Source organism: Onychostoma macrolepis, chromosome 05 (assembly GCF_012432095.1).
Source record: "Onychostoma macrolepis isolate SWU-2019 chromosome 05, ASM1243209v1, whole genome shotgun sequence".
In the NCBI taxonomy this organism is placed as follows: domain Eukaryota; kingdom Metazoa; phylum Chordata; class Actinopteri; order Cypriniformes; family Cyprinidae; genus Onychostoma; species Onychostoma macrolepis.
The window spans coordinates 9,033,882-9,058,968 of NC_081159.1; the positions used below are offsets into that span (position 1 = coordinate 9,033,882).

Here is a 25,087-nt window from a genome sequence, read left to right on the forward strand (position 1 = left end):
TAAGTTGCAATAATTTCACAATTTTATTTTACTGCATTATCAAATATATTCAGTAAGAGACTGCTTTTGCAAACAAAAGACTGCTTTTTTTACTTTTTAAAACCACACAGCACCACAAGTTATTTGAGTCACATGGATTTTCACATGAGACATTTTTTAGGTGTGAACGTGGTCTTTCTGATACGTTATAGATTGTCTTTCATCTTTTTTTGGTTGTTGTGTTTAGTCTGACTGAGCTCTGATTTACAGCACTCTCACTGTTCGCACCTTCACGCTTTACCAACCACTACTCCTTCCAACCCCCTTCCACTGTCACGCTCCAGGGCTGTGTGCATGTTATAAGCTTTAAGGTTTTTGTTGATTGTTCTTATTTTTACATGTATCACATATTGGCTTATTAGACTGTGTGAGTACGTGTGAGTGCCTTCAGGAAAGTTTCTTTTTCTACTGTGGCTTTGAAAGTTCAAATGCAGTTCACTGAGTTTTAAGTTAATTTGTGTATACATGCACTTAATTATCTTTGTTCATTTACATCTGTATTCTTTGGCTTTATTTGTAGTGCATATTCGTTTGATGTTCAAAGGAAAGAGATTGACTCTTTTAGGATTATATGAGCGTTTTATTTCTGGTCCAGGTATGATCCTAGGAGAAATGGCCCTTTAAGAACAAAACAAAACATTTCTCCCCTATTATCATTGCGTATCTGTTTATGTGGCTAAAACATAAAGCAAACGTTTCGGAGCTGAACAGCGGGTGACCAGATCTCATGAAATTCTGAGTGAATTCAGAGTAGAGTGGAAGTGAAAGCAGGTTGGATTTTGTGATATTGTTTTGAATTTTAAAGGATTTGGTTGAGCAGGGTTAGATGATTTTGTGATGTGTGTTTGCAATATGGATGCATATGATATCAAATCACTTATGTGGCACCTGATATTAAAGTACTGTTTGTGGTAGCCTGCATTCATTAAACAGGCTAGAAAGAATAGTTATACCTCATCCCTTAAGTCATTTCTAGCTACCCTGCAAAAATAGATTGGAGGTACAAAGCCATCCTAATGATGTTATTTGTTGTTGTAAAGTTCAACACAGGCTTTGGCAGCATCATGCACTTATACAGTCAGCCTTGTATAGTACAATTTACACCAAAATTTGAAGGAAAAAAAACAAAACACTTTACTATGACTAAAAGCTTTTTGAATATTCTATGAAATACCATAGCCATTTACTTTAGCAGTTTATTTATTTATTTATCTGCCATATGAGCTTTACATATAAGTGCAGAAAGTACTATTACGCTGGTCTTGTTAAAAAACTTAAAATTGATGCCAAATTTCTATTTAAAAAAAAAACATTTGTAATTTTTCTCCCTTTCTTTTCCTTTCCTTTCCATATACCATGATATATAAACAATTAATTCTTAAATAAATTCTTAATCATAATTATTTAAACAAAATTATACCTATATCTCTCTTTGAATGCACATTTAGGTTTTTTTTTTTTCTAGTAAAAAATGCAATGACTGATTATTTTTTTATCATTTTTGACAATGCATTCAGCTATAAGTGAGAATGTAGTACTCTCAGCTCTGTTAAGCATGCATCACCATATCTGAATCCATCCAAAGAATTTCTGGTTTTCCCCTGCAATCAGCACAGAATGTGACAGAAGTGTGTGAATTCAGTGCTGTTCTAGCCATAATGCATACGGGGGCCAGATTCAGATGAAAACTTGATTTCTTGCTCCGACTGTCTCTGTCTCGTGTCTGTGAATGCCACTGTTGATGGTGTGTCCCTGTGTTCCAGCGTTCTCAGATTTGAGAGTGTGAATGTGGGGTACAGAAGTGGGCGAGAGTCTTTGTGAGACTGGAGGCAGCACCAGATGTCCAATTTGCACTTCAGCTGGGCCTGAATGAGCTGCTGGACCACAGGTTTACCCTGACAGGTTCACTGAGAGAGAGAGAGAGAGACTCAGGCAAAAGTATCTCGGCCCATAAGGTTTGATGATTATTACTGGCATGTCTTGTATTGCCAAAGCAGTGCAAAATGAGGAAAATATGTAGTTAAAAAAAAACATTTTTTAAATTGAATGACAAATTATTACACATTTAAATTAAAATATTCAGTAGTTGCGAGGTAAAGTGTGCCAGATGTGTAAGGGTAAACTATGTCAGTGATAGTTATAGTGAGTTTTATATTCAAATCCAGAAAGAAATATTACATTTGTCTTGTTGAAAAAATATGAAACAGAGGCCATATTTCTTCAAAGAATGCAAGGAAGCTCTGGCAAAGAGTAACCGCCTTTCAAAAAAAAAAACGATCAAGGATATTCCCCACAAAGTAAGGCATTGAAGAAGTTTCCTCTCAAAAAAGTTGAAGTACAAGGAATAACATTTCATATTTCCCTGCAACCTTGATGGTTGAAGTGTGGAATAATGTCTTATTATTATTATTATTATTATTATAATAATAATAATAATAATAATAATAATAATAATGTCTTTAGTTTAAATTTTAGTTTAGTTTTTTTTTTTTTTTTATTTCCTATCAAGAATTTTCAGTTTATAGGAGACATTAGGCGTACCAAAATTATAATCGGACATAATTATTTTACAAAGCATAGTTCATCCACAACAATGAAAATTCTGTCATCATTTACTTACCCTCGTGTTGTTATTTGTTTTTTCTTTGGAGCACAAAAAGAAGATATTTTGGGACTTTTCTGTCCGAACAGCATTGCACCTTATTGACTTTTGAATGAAATATGTTTATAATAATGTATAATCTTGAACATGCATCTTGGATTTAATTAATTCAGGATTCAGGTGTAATTTAGTGCTGTCAAATGACATAAACGTGACATATTTTTCTTAAATATATACATGCGTGTGTGTAGTTACATAAAAAATATACAGTACATAGTACACACACATATTATGTAAATAAAAACTTTTATTTTGGATGCGATTTTAATCATTTGACAGCTAGTGTATTTTTTCCAAACACTCTCTCTGAACATGCAATACCTTTGTATTTTAGTTTGGTTTTAAATGCTCTACTGCAGTTCTACAGCATCTCTGAATGCAATCTGCACACACGTACAGTACATGCAGGAGCTGGAGGCAAACTCAAACTCAGGGTCATTCCATCATCTTTTTCTATAGCCAACTTCTCCACAATTCTTCTCCTCTCTCTTCATCACGTTGGGATCATCATTCCACACGCATGCAGAAGTGTGAGATCATTGGCTGGTTTGCATCACTGAACATTGGCAAGTGGTTTGCCTTAGAGGGGTGTGTGTTTGTATCACCATGTTAGCTGGGTAGGGAGGGGGCGGCATAGATGGGGGTTTTAGATGCTCTGCCTGCATTTAATTAAGTTTTTTTTCTAAAATTGTACACTAGCATTTCTTAATGTGTGTCTTTCCTATCATAGTATCAGGTGTCTGTTGCCTTTTGCGAATGTGTGTGTCTCTCTCTCAATATATGCGAGTGTTTTGTTTTGTGTGTTTACCTGGCCATTTTGTTGACCTCCCTGGCAGTACAATGCTGTTTATGCATTCATACTTTGTGTCTGACGGCGTGTGAGTTTGTGTGTGGGTGGCAGGTACTGTGTGGGTCCATGTTGGTATGTTCACAGTGGGCGGAGGGTCATGAACGTTACCTTAAACACACACGCACACGGAGAGAGTGTGTGTGGAGGGCTGTAAGTGACTGTTCTCAGCGCTAGGTGACACAGTGTGGGCTCGACTCCAGATGGGAGAGCATTAAGCTGTTAATAAATGAGGATCTTTCTCTGCATCTGTGGAATGACAGACATACAGTATTCTAATGAAGAAGGGCTGCCCAGATGGCTTGATTTCATAGATAACTCCCCTCTTTCTCACATTTTATACTGATTGGCTTTATACTGCGAGTGTGTGAGAGAAACATTGACTCAGAGGGAGTGGGGTATTTTTGTGCTTTTAATTGAAAGGACATCGGACAGTGACATAAGAGGTGTTTAATAGGATTGGGAAGTGATGCAGTTAACCTTTGGTGCATAACTTGGACTGCAACATTTGAGCTAAAATTAGTGAAAGTCATGTTACTGTAAATGTCACAGCTGTTTCATTATGTAAGGAAACACAAATACACTTTATATCCTGTAGATAGACAACCACACACAATGCACAAGAACATTGCTGTTTTAGAGTGACGGCAGGCCCACACAATAGCATCAGTCATGCTTGTTTTGTTTTTATGTTAAGAACAGCTCCCTATAAAAGTAAAGCAAAATTGATTTAGGAACCGATGCTTCCTCAAAGGTTGACACACGTGATGTTCCTCCACCAGCTGCAAGAGATGAAACCTGAATTTGTGTTTATAGAGGCAACGTGTATAGCTATTTTAACTAAAACTATTGAAAATTGTTTTCATTAATTGGAAAAAAAAAAAAAAAAAATCAATTTTGAACTTTGAAATATTGCCTTGACAACTAACTGAAGTAAAGTAAGTTGTATAAATAATAAGAAAAATTATCACTAAAATAAAGGTAAACCGAAATAATTATACATTTCAAAACTAATAAAAATGACAATAGTAATTCAAAATTTACCTTTTTTTGCAGTGTATGGTTTGTCTTAATTGAAAAGGATATTGTAAGTAAAGCTTTTTTTTTTTTTTTTTTTTTTTTTTTAGCTGTTCAATCATTTTCATTATGGCATCAAATCACAGCAGCAAAAATCAAGTCTAAATCTTCCTGTTTTTTTGTTTGTTTGTTTGTTTGTTTTCTTATGCAGTATCTGTTACTGTACACTCTAAATAATGCTGGGTTAAAAACAACCCAACTTGGGTTATTTGGCAACCCAGCGCTGGGTAAATAAATATTGGACAGAACACATGCTGGGTTATTTTGACCCAGCTGGTTGGGTTAAACATTTTTACCCACCATGCTGGGTTGTTTAATTTAAGTCATCTATGGTTTAAAAATGATTATATTGCTGGCTTAAAATGGGCTGGAAATTAAAAATCACACACACAATTACTATAGGCAACAGCAATAATCAAAAGATGAACATTTATTATTAAGCAAGAACACCCATGGACAAAATACAAGACGCATCAAATTCATTTGGGTGAATACAGCATAGTTTACAATATTACATACATTTTAAACTCGTTTAACAAGCATTTTAGAAATAAAAAAGGCATATTTAGAAGTAGCATTTTAATTTAAGTGAATTCAACTGTTCTCTGTAATCGCTTTTTACCGAAATAGTGCTAATTCTCGTGCCGGTGAAGGGCTGCTGTTCACAGGGGAACTGCAAACTTTAGACCGCGGCCTCGTGTTTCACTCGTAGCTGAGAGATGGCGTGACTGACTCCAAACCCTGCCCAAAAACAAACAGTACTGAGATTAGAGAACATATTTGAACATCAAATTAAATTACACTCAGTATTATAATGAATAAAATCCATTTGTTATGCAAGGCAAAGGCGTTTCCAATGAGAAACGATGACAGAAGCTGACGCAGCTGACATCTCGTCCTTATGTTGTGTTGCGTAAAATAATATAAATTACACCACATTAAAGACTTTATAAATGAAATAATGTATACAAACCTTTATTTCCCCAAAAGAGTGCATCAAATCGGCAGCAGCGGAGCTGAGTACCGCTCTCTCCTGTGGACTTAAAAAGCCCGTGCTCACAGCAACTACTTTGAGAAGTTTCACCGGAGACAGGGTCAACCCAGTGGTTAGGTAGAAAAAAATAACCTAGCGTTAAAATGACCCAGCACCTGGGTAAAAATATTTAAAAATAACAAAATAAAATGACCCAACAAGCTGAACCCAGCATTTTTTCGAGTGTACACTTGATAATTTTACATTCTGAAGTTAAACTCTATGTAAAGCCATGCTGCCCATTTCACTTATGTAATGTGACTTTTTCTGTGTGCAATGGGGAAAAAAGTAGGATTGTGACATGATTTTTAGAAATTGGGAATTGAGATTTTTCAAAAATGGGAGTTGCATATCAAAATTGAGTGAAACCTGAATGCAAACTTTTCAGAGAAATCACGTTAAGACAAATTGATTTAAAGATTATAAAGACTTTCAGTTTAAATAAAGAACAAAAAAATCAGGAATGTGCAAGAAAATAAATGGTCTTTTTTGTCTTAAAAGATTGTAAATGCTTGTGAATGTTGCTTCATGTTGTCTTTAATGGTTTGAATGACACAACAGACAGAAGAATCACACAGAAGCCTTATGGGACTATCACATGAAGTGCACCCACTTTCTTCCTCCTCTAACAAAAGCAAAAAGTTAAATATTTAAAAGAGAAACAAGAAAAGGGGAGTCCAACCGAGCGGTTTCATTTCTCAACCCTCTCTTGTCATGAATCAGCATTCACATCTCCCTCTTTTGTCAACCTTGTGTATGTGTGTTTCTGTTTTGGGGATTTGTCTTTTCTTCATGTATTCTTTATTCCTTCCTTTTAATCTATTGATAATTCCCCACTCTTCCCTGTGCTGTCACTCCATCAGTGTACCGTTCTCTCACTCACTGTCATTATCCAAACAGCTTTGAAGCCATTCATTCATTCTGTCCTGCCTGAGTAGCTTTAAAAGACTCTGTCGGTCGACTGATCTGAAGTCAGTATAGAGTGGCTAAGGCAAACACATCTTGCAATATTGATTACCCTTCACTGCCCAGTGTCCAGTCGACTCATTAGTCCGGGTCAGAGCGGGACCACCTGATAAGCACCTGTCCTCATTTTTCAATTCCCCTCGGGATTCCCATCATGCAAGAGGTCAAAGTTTCATATGACGCTCCTCTTTTATTTTTTTTTTCAATGTGGAACACAAATGTCTCATCACCCGAGTGCTGAGGTCAGCCGGACGGGGGAGATTGAGTCGTAATACCTCCGTTGTGGGAGGTCTGTGGATTTCTTTTCTCTTTTCTCTCGCTTTATCGCTTTCTCTGACTTATTCTGTTCATCTAGGGGCCCGCGGACCCCCTCCTCCTTGTTTGAAGAGGATTCTTGCTGCATGGGAGTTCACAAACAGATCAACTTTCTTAGACAACAGTGCACTTCATTAAGACCCTCAGCTGTGTGTGTCCACCTTATCGCTTGCCCACCCAGACGACATGCTCTGGTCAAGGCTGCCGTGGCGTCTCTGCTTTTCTCTCGTCTCTTTCCGTCCGTTCCTCCCACGCTCCCTCTTTTCTCAGCTGTGGCGTTGTGCGTGAGCTGGCAAAGGATGGTGTCTGCGGGGGGATTAGCGTGCCCCCCCCCCCTCCCGCTCTCATATGCTCTGTCTCCCCACCGCTCCCCTGCAGATCCCCCTGCTAAGGCTCTTCCTTCCTCTCTGATCCTCCAGATCCTGGCCGCCACATCAGCAGCCCATAAACAAACCCCCTCCTGGAGTCTGAGCCTGGAGCTGACCCTGTGTGGTCACCCATTGTCCTATATCATTGAGACCCATATCATTGGCAGATGAGACATGGCTGTATTTATGTATCTTATATGCAGGACTCCAGCAGTGTGACATGTGGTTTAGTGTTTTGCTGGCTTAGAAGAAGATTGTACAAGTTAGAATGGTGAATTAGCGTGACGCTATGCATATAATGGTATAGACCTCTTGGAAACCCAATGTCTGTCGGCCACTATCTAAGTCTATTCTGTGCACACATCTGTGGAATTCTAAACAATAGTTTAAAAGATTATTTTGAATGTTTTGTGCCTCTTTATTTAGATAGGACAGAATAGGTCGACAGGAAGGTCGATGGAAACTCGAGTCTGCGACTTGGACTCGAGTCGCAATTAAGTCGCATAAATAAAGACTTGCGACTTGACTTGGACTCGTGAACAGCTGACTTGAGACTTTTTTCTACCTGACTTGGGATCGTGACTCGTAAAAAACGCAAGTCGTTTGGTATGGGAGTTTATATGAATGTATCTCTGAGGGGAACTGACTGTTTTTATAAAAGTTTATTATTTATAAATGTTATTGTCTTTTCATCTTGCCTCTGTATAATGCATATTAAAGTAGTGTTCATAACTGCAGCACTGCTTTGTTTACAGGGGCAACCAAGGAAACCCTGTCTAATTGCTGTTCCACAAGCGTCACCTGCTGGCAGAGAGTGAATCTGCATTCTAATTCAGCCTGTCTGCCATTTTGTTTCTTGCAAATATGTTTTATATAGGATAGTTTCACAAAACTAATGTCAGACCATTCTGTTTTTGCTTCAAATTTTGAAATTATACAATCCAATTTAGATATAAAAACTGCTCATGTTGCATGTACGCAGCCTCTTTGTTTGGATTGTGTTTAAAATACTGTGGTTGCCTCTGATTTTAAATGGAAAAAGAGCGCAGGCAAAGCCTTAGTTTGTTTATATTTGATTGGGGTTTGTTTTAAAATTTCAATTTTGTTTTGTTATTCAACACATTTCAATTTTACAAAGAAATGTGCAGCATTTTGTCTGAGAAATAATAAAAGGTCAATAGTATCATGAAATCAGTATTTCAAAACTGATTTAGCCTCAATAACTAGCTGAAAGAACTGTTGATAAAAATAGATCAAAGAATTGAGACTTGACTTGGACCTCAGAGACTTGTGAACATTGTCTGAAATAAATGTTGTTCTTTTGAATTTTCAGTCACACTTTATATTAGGTGGCCTTAACTACTATGTACTTATATCAAAAAATAAGTACAGTGTACTTATTGTGTTCATATTGTATTGCAAAACACTTCTGCTGCTATTGAGGTGGGATACGGGTAAGGTTAGGGACAGGTTTGGTGGTATGGGTAGGTTTAAGGGTGGGTTAAGGTGTAAGGGATGGGTCAACAGTGTAATTATAAATATAACTACAAAAATTACATATAGGTATGTTTAAAAATAGAAGTACAATGTAAGAACATGTATGTACACAATAAGTGCATTGTATCAAATGATTAACTTAAATGTAAGTACATAGTAGTTGAGGCCACGTAATATAAAGTGGGTCTGAATTTTCTTTTCATCAAAGAATTCTGGGAGAAAAGTTTCACGGTTTTTATCAGTGATTTAAAAAAAAAATAAAATAAAGAAATTATTGGGCACCACATCAGCATATTAGAATAATATCAGTCTTGTTGTATAATTTATTTTTACAAAGGACAAAAAATGAGGGGAAAAAGTTCAACATTTAATGAAAGAAAAATGTTTCTAACAAATATATGTGCATTCCTAAAAATAAAAATGTATAGTTTTTTTTTTTTTTTTTTTTTTTGCTGGGCCAAAAACTTATATAATAAAATAAAATATTTTAAGTGGATTTAAGAGAGAAAGGTAAAAAAAAAGAAACATTTAAAAAATGTGTGATTTAACCCTTTTAAAACCATATTGGAAGCTGGAAGAAATGTAACTCTTTCAGTAGGAAAAGCCAAGGGGCAAGAATTTTCTGAATGACGGGTGTTTGATTTTTGTGCATTGTCTTCTGTGGAATTCTCTGGCTGTGGATTCCGATCTACCATTAGCTTTGTCCCTCCAAAATGTGTTTTTTCATTCCAATTCAAATAAAAACCCCTCATTTTGGGTCTTTAGTTGGTGCACGCTTTACATGACAACACTCCTCTCCAGCGGGTCTGTGATCACCACCCTCATCACGTTTAGAGGGGGAGGTGAGGAGCACTTAGCGTTCTTACCTGCAGGGTTTTCATTATCAGACTAATAAGACAATATTAATTATGCGACAGCACTGTGCTCTAATTACAATGACAGGCGATTGTGCTCTCCTCTCCATGTCAATTTATCTATAGGAGGGCAGCGAAGGCAAACACTAATATTCCATATGATTATTTAGTATATTAACTGTGAGAATTGATTCTGTTTCTCGGTATAGTGGCCTGGGGGAACTCCCTCAGAGACCGCTAGTGACATGCAGATAGTTTGAAATGTTAAGGTTCAGCAATTTTGATTGCATCACCTATGAGGGATGTATGAAGGAATCAACTATGTGAACCCGATGTTACCACCACCGAACATACGCTTTGTATGAATTCTGCTCACGGGGTGTTCTGTGAGTCTGGGGGCAAAAAGTTAAACCTGTGAAAATAATCTTGTCTGAATACTGCACAAATAATGTATGAACTATTCAAAGTTGTTTTGTGAAGAGAGAAAAATAGCCCAGAGCTGCTCAGGGATTGTTTGGGGCATTTCTCAAGCTCTCAGTGATGTGAACTGTACAAACTCTGCACAAGGTCTAGAAAAGTCATATTTCTTTGGCTGCTTTTTATAAGGTATGATGTCTTTGTAAATAGACATTAGTACAAATTAAAAGACAGCAAAACAAGACTGGGCTGGGCTGCTTTTTCAAGCTCAAGTTTTTATGGAGTATGATCACAAACGAGGAAAAGAGAACTGGATGTTGTTGTCGTCGTCTTTTTTTTTTTTTTTTTTTTTAAGACAAAGCTATTTTGTATTCCCTGCAACAACAACAAAAAAATATTTCCTAAAGATTCCATGAAGTCAGTGTTAGCCCTGATTTGTCTTTGGTTCCCACAGACTAGTTATTTTTTACCATATTATCATGTCTGTTTGTCCTTTAGTTGTTCAGTTGAAACCAATGTAATATGTACAGTAGACTATTACATTTAATATATATGTTATTCGTAGACTGTTTGTGATTTTGAGATGAAGCAAAAGAACAGCAGCCTGTTATTGTACAATAGCAGCAAAATTGCTTTTGAAGCTGAATATGATGCTTGACTCGAATTATCCACTTCAGCCACCATACTACACACTTTCTGCTGCCTATATATGGAAGATATATATATAATTCTGCTATATTGTTTTTCCACCCTGTGATGTTAGCATGGACAGTCCACTCTCCACTGGCACATGATGAGGGAACATGTTGCATGCATTCACGCGTCTTATCTACAAGACCCCTCGCCATCTTGTCGGACACATATACTCAATCATCTGTGAGAGTGAATGGCCGTGGACCATCTGGAACAGAACCCACGCACCCTTTCAAGACCCTCTCATTCTCTTCTCTCATATATCAAAAGAGAAGCACCTGAGGCACTGAAGCAATAATGTAGTATAAATGAAATTTCCTGCAAGGCTTATTGATGTCATTAAACACAAGCATATTGCACTTCACAACCATTTTAGTCTTCATCAGAGAGCTTGACATTTAGTGAATTAGGTACTGTTGAGCTGCCTGCGTCTTCCTACCGTCACCGGCATCGCCGCCTCCGCCACGGTCTGTAGAGATATCCGTCATCTCGTTTAGGCCCGCTGACCGCTGACGAGCGCTAATATCCCTTTGCATTAGCTCATTTGAGCCTAATGTACTTTTGGTGTTTGTAATCAAATAAGCAATAGCTTAGGCTATGCCTTATGGCTTTAAATGAGTATGTAACCATTACGATTGCATTATTACTCTATTTAAAGGTTTTGTTTTGAGTTTTTCCCCCTCTGCGTCATGATTGTGGGTATGAACTCATATGCACATTTGTTGTATTGATTCTTTGCGTATGAAGTCACAGATCATTTTTTGATTGGATTTTTATTATCCTATTAATGTATTCAAATTTGATCTAGTCTAAACCAGTGGTTCTGAAATGGTTTACTTCAGGAATTTAGGAGATTTTACATTTGAACGTAGGGGTGGGCGATATGACCAAAATCTTATATCACGATATGACTAATTTTATATCACGATAACGATATATATCACGATATAGTAACTTTTTTTTTCTTTTAAAAAGGTTTTTACATTAAAATCTTTGATACCATATAATTTTCATAATCCTTGTCACCAATGTCAATATCAAACTAATACAAGCCTAAAAATAGACAAAAAACAAACAAACAAAAAAACTCACTGAAAATAAATAAACAGTCAGTGATGAAATAAGTATAAGAAACTAACTGCAAGCAATAGGACACAAACTACAATAAATAAGAAATGCTACATACATTGTGTAAATTAATTATGGTGCGTTCAATGAAGCGTTAAGCGTGAGTGATTTACATGTTAAAGGTGCCATAGGTGATTGTCTTCAGAAACATTTTTTGTTATTCTGGTTGAAAGTCTCTTCACATCCCGATAGCAATCATTAAGTTAAGTGGTCTAAATGTATTTATCTGTATTTATATATTCTGTGGAAGGTGTAGGACCAAGAAATGTTCGTCCAATCAAAACGCTCGGTCCGAGCATTTTAATTGTCTTTCCTACCTGCCTGTCAACATATGTATTTGCATACCTCTGCGCACCCTGTTCGCGCAGACAGGATCCGTCATCGGCGCATTCATGTACGCTATTGCAGACAGAGCGAGAGAATGGCAGGCAAACATCAACAACCCGATCTTCCTTCCTGGTATTATAGTACTTTTACTAACTGTGCTGTAAAGTTTTCTCACCGGTGAACGACACATGATGTTGCCCAGCGGTTCCCAGTTCTAGTCCTCGCGCCTCCCGCTCTGCATATTTTGCATGTCTCACTTAATACACCTGAATCAGATAACCAGCTCGTTAGAAGAGAGCTACATGCATGAACTGTGTTCGATTGACATGCTGCCTACACAGTGTTCATTGCTCCCTATTCCCTGAACAGGGAAAATCCGTTGGTTTATTTCACTTCGGAACATTCATTCACGGATTTGCGCTGCGCAGCGTCTTCACACAGGCGAAACTTACTAGAGAGTAAGCCAATAAATTGTATTTACTTACTTTAGAGTAAGTAAATACAATTTACATTCATGTCTCACACGCTTTAATGCCCTTTGTATGGAACATATGCTCGTTTTGAACTGGAATCATGGCGGAATATCTGGTGATGTCCACTTCGCAGGACACTTATGACTTGCGGTCGAATAGAACAACCGTCGGACGTGATAAGATATACAGTATGAAATGTGCAGAGCAGGGAGGGCGCGAGGACTGTATTTGGGAACTGTTGATGTAGCCTATTTTAGTAATTTAATGTTGTCTCTGGTATTCTGCTCTTTGAGCGTATGTGCGTTCAGGGGGCGTGGCTTTGGATGGTGATTGCAGGGAGGGTGGGACGTTCGCTTTCAGTGCTATCAGGCTAAAGTTAGCATTTTCCGAGATCTCCTACTACACCTTTAAGTCAATGCAAAGACGCAAATAGACATCCTGCGGCACGATTCGCGCGAATGACGTGGCGCGAATTGAGTGTTTCGGGCGAGTTGAAAAATCTGAACTTTGGCGAAAATTCGTGCCGCGTTAATAGCGCCATTTATTCGCGCAAGTTGCGTCTGGTGTGAACGCAGTTAGTCTTCACTGTGTTAATTATATCTATCTATGATAGATATAATTAACACGTGTATTATGTATAGATTCTATCTATATCATTTTTTTTTTTATTATTATTATTTCTTAAAAGTTACAAAAGTGATTTAGTCAAGAGCAGTCAGAGATTTTCTAGCAATATGCTATGATTAATATGAATGGCACACAGAACGAATATTGGACAGCTTCCCCTTTAAGACCAAAGTCCGGATCATACTGTTACATATGCGTTTTCTCTTTCAGCTGTTTTCTCTCTCTTAAAACCTAAATCGCTGTCTTTGAGGATACTTGCCAAGACGGGGTTTCTGACGCGGGTTTATGTAATCGTTCAAAGCCAATAAAACTGCAAAAAAAAAAAAGCGGCCCTCTCACACAGAAACAGAGACAGCGCACGCATATAGCTCTATTGTTTGTGTTTCAACGACTTAAAATCGGTTGTTTTAACACTGCAGTGCTACAGATGTAGTCCCTCGTTTAGGAACAAGCTCCTCGTTTTGTTCTGGTTCTGTCTCCCCTGCACGCCCCGTGGGTGGCGTGTAAAGATCTGTCATCCAAATGATTAAAAAGTATTACCGTAAACAATGTATTTTGCGACACCTCGAAATAAACGATAAGACATAATATGAAACGACAGACTTTTTATTTCGTCCATCCGATATATATCGCCATATCGCACAGCCCTATTTGAACGTCAGTTGTCGACCTACAGTACATAGTGTAAAATGCAGAAATACAGAGATTAACTTTATTCATATATTAACTATAATTTGATAATTATTAGTTGAGATGTGTTCAGATGTTGCTGCATTTACAAACTTGACTTGTCTTTATACTTTATAATTTATAGTGAGTTGTTTTTTTTGTTTTGAAAATGTCCTTATATTCAGTTTAAATTTCTGCAGACAGTCATTTACTGCACAAAACAATGTCAAAATACTTTGCTACCAATTTGTTACCATTTAAATTGTATTTTATACATACAATCATATACACGCACACACACATATACGTATACATATACATATACATATACATACATACATACATACATACATACATATATATATGTATATGTGTGTGTGTGTGTGTGTGTATATATATATATATATATATATATATATATATATATATATATATATATATATATATATATATCATATTAAATTAGACACACATGCTTTTTTTTATATGTATTTTGAATGGCCATACAAGAAAGTTAACTTTAAAACTGTTGTCCAAGGAAACATGCCGATGTCATAATCTCAAAATAGGCAAAAATCACCCAACAGCCTGACCAAAATGTCCATCAGTCTATCATTATTAGTGATCTCATAATTAATCTATTTCCTTGCCTAGTTTTGTTGATGGTTTTCAAGGGCATTTGCGTCATGCAACCCGGTCTGTGTAGGCATCTACCTAATTTGACTAGTTTTTATAGGGTTAGTTACACATTATCATTTGTATTTTCCATTATTTGTGTCCCTCCCCCCTATAATCAGAACAGACCTGTCAATGAATTTTGTGTCTTTATCGTCCAGTTGAGGACCACTGGTCTAGACTGTGTGCATCACACTGACTTCACCCATCAGCTCTGTTTGACTGTAGATCAAGACCTCACACATTTTGTAACACCAGGACAGCTGACAGTCTCAGCCGTCAGACACAGATTCGGCTCCACCACCTTCACGCCCCATTCCAGTGGGGCATCTGTTAGTGCCTCCACCCGGGTGGGCCGTAAAGTTCTCTCTGACTTGGCATAACAGGATGAGCGTGCCCTGAAAGATAAGCCCTGTTACATTGGAGCTGTTCTGCTGACTGTTGCCAAATCACAACCACCATAAAACATCTCATCTTAATTAGCGCATTTGCTATTCACCTCTTAAAACACTGTAGTTTCAGCTGTTGCAGATCGTGAGCTAGAGCAAAACAAGAAAGAAACGCTCAAAGTTGTTGATGTCACTGAACCATGAAACTTTTGGCCCGGGGTTGAAATTGCACTGTGTACATGTTCTTTAGCAATTTAGCTGCAGGGATAAACATACCTTACATCAACCCGCTGTTTGTACTCTAGATTTGCCCCGCTTTAGGCTGACAGCACCCGTACACTCTGCTCTCTGAGCAGAACAAGTGAAATCCAGACAGTTCCAATTATCTCATTCACTGCTGCTGTCGAGTATACAACTGCATGGACTTTGCATATATACAAAGAAGTGTGATTAATTCTGATTGTCATAAAGAAAAACATAGTTTTTTTTTCTTTTTTTTTCTGTATAGGTTCAGTTTGAGTTGCATTACAATATTCTTTGTACAATTATGCCAAATAAATCAAACTACACAATGGACCTTTATCACAGATTTTGATTATGCATTTCCAGAGTTCTTAATATAATAAATCTCAAAAAAAAAAAAAAAAAAAAATATATATATATATATATATATATATATATATATATATATATATATATATATATATATATATATATATATATATATATATATATATATATATATATATATATATATATATAAAATTATATTACCTTTGCATTAAATTACTGAACACAAGTTCATGCAGCTGCATGAGTGTTTCTAATACAGCTGTTGAGGGAGTGATGACAAGTTTGACATTTTTCTCTCTTCTGACCACTATATCAATCTCTTAATATTTTTTCACCCTTTTGAGAAGTCATAGAAATGCTATTGTGAGATTTTTTTTTAAATTATTTTGATATTGGAGAAAATGGGAACTCGAACATTTTTATTTGTTGTACACTGTAAAAAATATTTTAAGTTTATTGATGAAAGAAGATTAATCACAGGGTGTTTTAGAAGAAAATACTATCAGTTTTTCTTCTTTAAAGTTTTGCAATTTAATTCAGCCTGTTCTTGTTTCTTTGTAATTATTTGTGAAATTTACTAGCAATTTCGGGTTACACTATTTTAAGTACTACTTAAACAATTTTTATACATTTAAGTACTGAGTAAAATTAATTAACTACATGTACTTACTATATGGGTAGGGTTTGGCTTAGGGTTACTTGCATGTAATTATGCATCATATATTGTTATTATAATAGTAAGTACATGTAACGTGTAACAAAGACACCTTAAAATAAAGTGTTACCCAATTTCTGAGTGAATTTATTTTTATTTATTTATTTTTTCAGTTTACTTTCTGTTCACTACTAAGATTACCCGACTTCCACTAAGAACCCCAGAAATATGAAAGGGGTCCATCTAATATTCTTTAATAACTACCTTCAGTGCTTTTTTTCCTAAATGTTCCATCCGGAGTTACAGTATATTTTAGTTTCAAACCAACTGGAAGAAATATTTGTAAGTTTGTTTGAAAGACTTATAAGGATGTCTCTCTTGTCTCCTGTAGATCATTACAAAGTATGTTTATGAACGCTTGGAAAAAGACTGCAATCTGAAGAAGGAGATCCTCCCTGTAAGTAACGTCTTTTTTCCTCCTTAATACTTTAGATGCCCACAATTTGAATCTAAACAGAATTATTGCGAACATTGATGCAGTTGCGCTTGGCGTCCTATAAGATTACAATGGTCTATATTGTGTGAAAACTAAGTTTTAGAGTGATATTCTTCAACACTTCTCAACTCTCCAGGAGAAAATTGCATTTGGTCTGATGGTAAAATTGCGTACGCTCAAGGAGATTCCTGAGGTGTGGTCACTGCATTCATATGAGCAATAATGTTATGATTTCTAGTATACTTTTTAAGAGGCGTATCATTAAACTACACATCATTTTTGATAGCGGGTGTTTGCACTTGGTAGACATAGAATTTATGCCCTTTTAAAAGCACTGTAAATTACACTCCATAAATCACCTGAACAATGCTGGCACAGGCTTTTATGAGCTGTTTTATTTGTGGAGAGTATTTACCAAATGATGTTCTTGGAGTCTGTATTGTCTTTCAGAGAGTTTCATGGGCAAAGCTACCTGTGACCAACTGCATTTAGTGCTTAATCCATTTATCAAAGTCCATTTTAAAGAAGAGTAGACGCAAAATGCATCGTGTTATTTCTAAGCGTATGATTTTATGCTCATCTTAGAGTTTGCCACATAACTTATCAGCACACAGGAAGCATGCACCATGTAAATGTCAAGATGGATTTGTTGCGATGTAATGAAGTCATCAGATGCAGACAGACAGCAGTTGACTGTTTTCTGCAGCTGGCAGTGTATAGCTCAGCATTGAGCGCCGTTCATTAGAAATGATTCCAGGCTCTGACTCACTCTGCCGTGTCCTTCCCCACTTTAATAAGAGTAAATGTAGTTGTTGACACACCTCAGGGGATTGAGGAGTCGCACAAACAACACAAAAACACCTTTTATAATCGGATCGAAGTTCACAGAGTTTGCCGAGTTCGACTAAATGATGTTTCTAGTTTTACTTGGTTATAGACCGCTTCATTTACTGCAGAATTTTGGAATGTAGTGTGAACTCTTGTTTTGAAGCGCCCTAAGTACAGTATGTTCAATATAAAAACGAAATTTCCAAACTGAGGATTTCATTGGCCATAATCTTGTGCCCTGTCATAATTGGCGACTGGCATCTCAGTTTGGAGCTGATTGTAATATTTATATTCCTTCAGGTTGATGCAACTGAGGATGAACCAAAAAGCTTTATTTACATGAGCGAGGATGCCCTCACTAACCCAGAGAAGATCATGGTTCTCATCCAGGGCAGTGGAGTGGTAAGGGCAGGCCAGTGGGCTCGACGCCTCATCATTAATGAAGACCTTAACAGTGGGACGCAGATACCCTTCATTAACCGTGCCAAAGAGGTGGGTTTTATTTTGTCTTCATCATTTATTTATTTTTTTTTAGCGAAGGGAAGTAATTAAGCATGATGTATACAATGTTACTTTCACTTTTTGTTGTAAAATAATGTGTTGGGTGTGTAGGCTATATGTGACCCTGGACCACAAAACCAGTCTTAAGTCGCTGGGGTATATTTGTAGCAATAGCCCAAAATACACTGTATGGGTAAAAATTATAGATTTTTCTTTTATTGCAAAAATCATTCGTATATTAAGTAAAGATCATATTCCATGAAGATATTTTATAAATTTACTACTGTAAATATATCAAAACGTCCTTTTTGATTAGCAATATGCATTGCTAAAAATTCATTTGGACAACTTTAAAGGCGATTTTCTCAATATTTAGATTTTTTTGATTTTCAAATAGTTGTATCTCGGCCAAATATTGTCCGATCCTAACAAACCATACATCAATGGAAAGCTTAGTTATTCAGCTTTCGGATGATGTATAAAAATTTGTATTCAATTTGGAAAAATTGACTGGTTTTGTGGTCTAGGGTCTCATATAGTTTATTTATCCAGATTATCTTGTTCTTAGATCAGATGTCAATCAAGAAAAAATGTGGCAACTTTAAGTTCCAATTCCTTTTTCCAAACTTTAAGTTCAAATTTGAATAACATGCCTACATACTCTTTTTTTAAAAAAATTTTTTATTTTTTATTTTTTTATTAATATTTCAGAAATAAGTCTCTTATACTACAAAACAGTAATATTCTGAAATGTTATTACAATCATTTAGAAATGTTTTCTATTTTAAAAAATTACAAAAGGTAATTTATTCCTGTGATGGCAAAGCTGAATTTTCAGCAGTCTTTACTCCAATATATATATTGGCTATATATTGGCATCAAATCAGCATATTGGAATGATTTCTGAAGGATCATGTGACACTCATGCTGCATTCACACGGGGCGTCGGCGTCAACGCCTCTCGTTTACTTTGAATGGAGTGACGTCAAGCGTTGCCGAACGGAATCGTGGGTCCGTCGCGTAGCTTCACTGGTGTTGCTCGCAGCAGAAGTTGAAAACTTTTCAAGTTTTCAAGCACCAACGCAGGCCAATCAGATCGTCTTATGCAAATACCCTAGCGCAGATGCTAGCCAATCCCGTTCATGCAACACCAGAAAAGTAATGTGATTGGCTGTTGTCACTATGACTGTCGTGTCAGCACCAAGCTTCAGACACGCCCTCCGTCAAGCGTTGACGCCGACGCCCCGTGTGAATGGGGCGTAAAGACTGAATTAATTATGATGCAAATTCAGCTTTGCCATCACAGGAATAGTTTTAAAATGGAATTAAATGTTAAAAGTATTTTAAATTGTAATAATATTTCACAATGTTACTGTTCTTACTAGTGGTGGGACAAAATATTGATATGGCGATATATCGTTGTCCTTCTCCATGTGATGCGAGAATCGATACACTGGCGCCAAATATCGATATTTTAATTAATACGGCGCTGTAAATAGATTTCCCTGCTCCCAGCATCTAAAAATGAGGCCCCGCCATTATCGAATTCTTTCCAAACTCCTTGTGCAAACAAAAGTCTCACTGGATTATTACAATTAATGGGAAAATCAATGTTTGGAAATGTAAATTTATATTTCCTACTGACACACTGTAGCAAAAGATAGAAATAACTGACTTAAAATCATTTTTAGCTGGTGAAAATACTAGTGTTCTAATAATTTTGGCCATCACTGTATATATATAAAAAAATTGATAAGCTGTTAAATGTGTTGGTTTACACACAAAGAAATGTGTGAGCTTTTAATACATCCAAGAACGTGTTAAATTTGATTTACAGAACTTTTTCTAACAGTTTTGACTTGAAGAACGAGAGAACTTGCACTTAACCTTTTCACAGGCATTTTGTTTTCATAGTTCGATATCATGATGTATCATTATAGGATTTTCTAGCAATATATTGATTATTGCAAAAATCGCTGGATCGTGATATTATTCCCACCCCTAGTTCTTACTGTATTTTCAATCAAATAAATGCAGCATTGTTGAGCATAAGAGACTTAAATGATCTTAATTATTCAAAACCTTTGACCAGTAGTGCACATTTTTGTGTTTGTATTGTGAATTAAAAGCATAATGAAGTCTTTTTGTATTTTGTACACATTAAAAATATTTATTTCTATATTACTACAGTATATATTATTAAAATGAATGTGGTTTGGTCTGTAAAGATATTGGCAGGGTGTGTAAATATCTGAACTTCTGGCCTGACTGGGCCAGTAGATTGTTTAACATCAATGAAAGTATTATCACATGCTTGTAGTCTGAGCAACTGCTGTATCTATCTCTATTTTCTCCTCTTTACTCTCTCCAATCCATAGATATTTATTTACCCAGCAAAAGGAGCCGTTTTGCTGTTACGTGTGTACTGTAAACTGTAATTTAGATTTTCATTTCTTTTCTCTGTCGGAGGACGTATCCCCGAGTGGAGTTATTTCCGTCCATCGCGGCTAGTCGTTTGTCACGCCGCCCGCCGCTACCTGTGTAATTTCATCGGCCCGTGCGTTCAAATTGACTTAAGGGAGATCTCCCTCGCTCTTCCATCTAAATGTCATAAAACACACACACACACACACACTCCCACACTGATGTCTGCAGGCAAAGTCACTTTTCGTACAGCACCGGGAAAAGACGGACAGGGAAGGCGAGTTTGCTTGTATGTGTGTGTGTGAGACAGTGGCTTATTGCATTTGCGAAGAGGTGCGTTCTGGGGGCGTACTGTGACGGGTTAGACGGAAAGAATGCACGTTGTGCTCTGCCGACCATTTATCATGCTAAATAATGACCCCAGCTTTGCTGTGACATCATCATAATAGCATTTACAGGAAGAGAGATTCCAGAGTTTGTCGCGTGTATATCAGTATGACAGAGGGAATGTGGCTGTCACTTTGCAATATCTGTATTGCTGAAGGGGTGCGGATGCGCTGTCTGATTCTTCAAGTGACGGCTCGTGTTTGTGATTTCCTCTGTGATAAACAAGGCCACCTGAGGCCATGTGCCGAATACGCTCTGATCCCAGATCAGTCTGTTCTTTTAGCCTGTGAGATGTGTTATTCTGATGGGAATTGGTTACGTGCTTACAAACAGATTTCATTGCTCCCTGATCTGTCCTGCGAAGCTTTATTAAAGATTGTTGATTCTGAGTTGCTCAAAATTTTGATGTGGGCTTTAGACCATTGTCTTTATTAGCTCGTTGTCAGAGAAAACACAGCAGGAAGACAACTTTAAACAATCAAATGAGTACATGAGCAGTTTTTGAAGCCAGACCAGAAATAATCAACTGCTTCTGAAATCAGAAAATAAGAAAGAGAAAACTATAATCAAGCACTCTTCAAAGTTTAATTCGAAATCAAGTAGCAAATATATACACTACAAGTCAAAAGTTTTGAACAGTGAGATTTTTTAAATGTTTTTTAAACAGTTCTCTTCTGTTCACCAAGCCTGCATTTATTTGATCCTAAATGCAGCAAAAGCAGGAATATTAAATGTTTTTACTATTTTAAAATATCTATTTCCGTTTTAATATATTTAAAATGTAATTTATGCTAAATTTTCAGCATCATTACTCCAGTCTTCAGTGTCACATGATCCTTCGGAAATCATTCTAATATGCTGTTTTGCATATTAACATTTAGCATTGTTATTATTATTATCAATATTAGAGCTTGGAGTCAGTATAATTTATTTATTAATTTATTTTTGGGGGAAAGAAATTATAGAAATTAATACTTTTATTTAGCAAGGATGCTTTAAACTGATCAAAAGTGATTATAAATATATTTATTATGTTACAAAAGATTAATATTTCAGATAAATGCTGTTCTTCTGAACTTTGTATTTAAATAAAAGAAACCTGAAATTCTACTCAGCTGTTTTCAACATAATAATAAATGTTTTTTGAGCAGCAAATCAGAATATTAGAATGATTTCTGAAGGATCATGTAACTGGAGTAATGATGCAAAAAATTCAGCTTTGAGGAATAAATTACATTTTAAAATATCTTCAAATAGAAAACTGTTATTTTAAATTGAAATTTTTTTTCAAAGTTTTACCGTTTTTGCTGTATTTTGGACCAAATAAATGCAGGCTTGGTGAGCAGAAGAGACTTCTTTAAAAACACTGTAAAAATCTTACTGTTTAAAAACTTTTGACTGGTAGTGTATTTATGTAATTTCAGAATATAAAATAATATACCATTCAAAAGTATAAAAGATTGAGGCTGGTATAAATGTCAATGTATTGTAATGAAAAGAAAGAAAAATTACACGACCATTAATTTAACTTTTTTTTAAGATAAACGCAATAACTGCCGATCCAGATACTGCATGTGTGCAGGAGTTTACTGGTCACACACAACTGACTGCGTGCTACTGTGTAAGAGAAGATGCATTATTCCCACAGCGGCGAGCGTGTGACAGACTATGGGCGTCCACAGAAGGCCGCCGTGGCAGCGCTGGGAAACAGGGCCGGAGTCTGACAGCTGGGTTGCCGAGAGAGTGAATGTGTATGAACTTGTGTGTGTGTGTGTGTGTTTGAGAAAGCAAGCACGCTTGCTTAATGACAGCTTATTCCTTCATGAGTTTAACTCCTGACAGCCGACAGCTCTGCCTGTTGCATCATGGTAGCAGAATCATTACCTTGTGACCTGTCAGAAGCAGGAGAGAGCAAGAGAAAGCTGGAGAAACGAAAGACTGTGGGATTTTGTCTTTACTTGTATTGCAGGGTCAGAATTTGAGTACTGTAAACCAGAGTTGTGGGTGATCTGTGACCCCTAAAACCGGTCACGGGTCTGTCCTGACAGGTGTACAAAACCATTTTAGACCACTGGCCTAAACTAACTCGGTGTTTATGCGAGTACAAGGACACGTGCCTGGTGTGTATGAATGTATTGTTTGCTGCAATATTTTCAAATGGCTGATTTAACCTCATATGAGCACCCCCCTCTGCTCTCGTCTCGTCTCGGTCGCGCTCTCTCTGACAGAGCCGGATTGATTGCTCACTCAGAGCATCTTGTTTAAGCCTGCAGTTACTCTGACATTGACCCAGCCAAAATGTAGCCGAGGCTAACGTGAGGACGTGACTGGAAAGGTGAGAGGATTTTTCTCTCTCTGATGCAGGAAGCTTGAGATCTTTTTCCCTCTAGTGGCTCTCAGGAAGCATGAGTGAAAACGAGCTCTTGACAGAGGCAATAAATATACTGCAACTCTTCCAACACCTCTCCCTCCCTCCCTCTCCCTCGCAGGTTCACTCACTCGTTCCCTACTTTATTCAGTTTTCCTCATCCCTGTTATCCCATCCAATCTTATTTTACTTATCTGTAATATACAGTTGCAGGATTTTTTTGTCCTGACTACAGTATGTTCTGAAAGGAATGCTTGCGTACTGCATACTTTGTTAAACTATATTGTCTAAAACCTTTATTCTTATTCTTATTCTTATGTAAAACAGTGCGCAATATTTAAACTTTGTGTCAATGTCCAAACCCCCTTGCCTGGGTTTATTTTGCAATAATGTCCATCTCACTGTATATATCCTTTTTGGTTTTTACTACTTGGCAAATAAGTGAATAAATTAACATTTGAAATGTGGATTTACATCAAAAATGATTGTATTACATGAATAAACTTATCCATGTACCTATATGATGAAACATACCCACCTACATACAGTACCATTCAAAAGTTCAGGGTCGGTAAGATTTTAGTTTTGTTTTGTTTTTAAATGTTTTTGAAAGCCTATTATGTCTATTATGCCCACCAAGCCTGCATTTGATGATCAAAAATGCAGTAAAAACAGCAATATTGTGAAATATTGTTATAATTTAAAATAAGTGTTTTCTACATATAAATTATTTCTGTGTTGGCAAAGCTTTCTTTCTTTCTTTCTTTTTACAGCCATTCATTTTTCGATGTTGCATGATCCTTCAGAAATCAGTATGCTGATTTGGTGCAGTTGTTGCTTTTGAAAACAATGTAGCAAACAATAGTGCTGCCTAATATTTTGTTTTTTTCAGGATTTGTTGAAGTTAAAAATAACAGCATTTATTTGAAATAGAAACCTTTTGTAACATTACAGTAAATGTCTTTACTGTCAATTTTAACCAATTTAATACATCCTTGCTGAATAAAAGTATTACTTTCTTACTGACCCCAAACTTCCAGACAGCTGTTAACAGATTAAAATTGGTGGATTTGGCAGTTCGAGCTTGTTGCATTATGGGATATATATTCCTTCTGCACACTTCTGGCAGTCATCTGTACATAGAGAACATTTGCATTTGTACAGTATGCATACTGCATAAAAATAGCAAGAGTTGTATGCTATCCCAAATAATATCTCTCATCCTCTTGTCACAATTCTATTATTTTCCAAGCTATTATTCTTTGTCCTGTTCTTTCCCTATCCATGTTTTCTCTGCTCCAGTCTCTGGCCTGCATGTTTGTTTTTGCTGTTACTTTGACCTGCACCCCCTTAGTAAACTCTACCCCCTTCCTCTCTGACCCAAATCGACCCCCATATAGCTTTCTCTCTCACACACACACTCATATCCCAAACCTCCCCTTGCTGCTGACAGTCGGTTGCCTGCTTAAAAAAAGAAAACGTCAGAAAAAGGAATAAAAAAGGGCAACTGCATTTCATTAAGAATAAAGTCTTTAATAAAAAATAAGATCCGTATCCCCCATCCCCCCCTCCCTGTTCTTGTTAGTCAGTTAGAAGCGACTCTGGAGACTTGCTAGAAAGAAAGAGGGGGTGTGGTGTTTTCAAAAGTGTGTCAAAAGCCTAGGGGTTTGTATCTGCCCAGAATTTCAATGGGAGGCTGAAAGGGGGCCGGGAAGCGGGCAAACTCAAACACAGGAATCTTGTTTAATTTCTGTCATGTTGCTTTTTTTTTCACCAGATTGATGTCTTTTTCAAAATCA

The 25,087-nt window shown here is 36.7% G+C and overlaps 1 protein-coding gene across 4 annotated transcripts in view; it reads left to right on the forward strand.

Moving 5' to 3' along the window:
• The window catches only part of fam172a (family with sequence similarity 172 member A), a 184,480-nt gene that overhangs the window by 7,483 nt on the left and 151,910 nt on the right, over positions 1-25,087 (forward strand). For all 4 annotated transcript variants that reach the window (XM_058777456.1, XM_058777458.1, XM_058777459.1 and 1 more), the window contains exons 5-6: positions 16,676-16,741; positions 17,909-18,100. In XM_058777456.1, the coding sequence (XP_058633439.1) occupies positions 16,676-16,741; positions 17,909-18,100 (258 nt within the window). The remainder of the gene's footprint in view (positions 1-16,675; positions 16,742-17,908; positions 18,101-25,087) is intronic.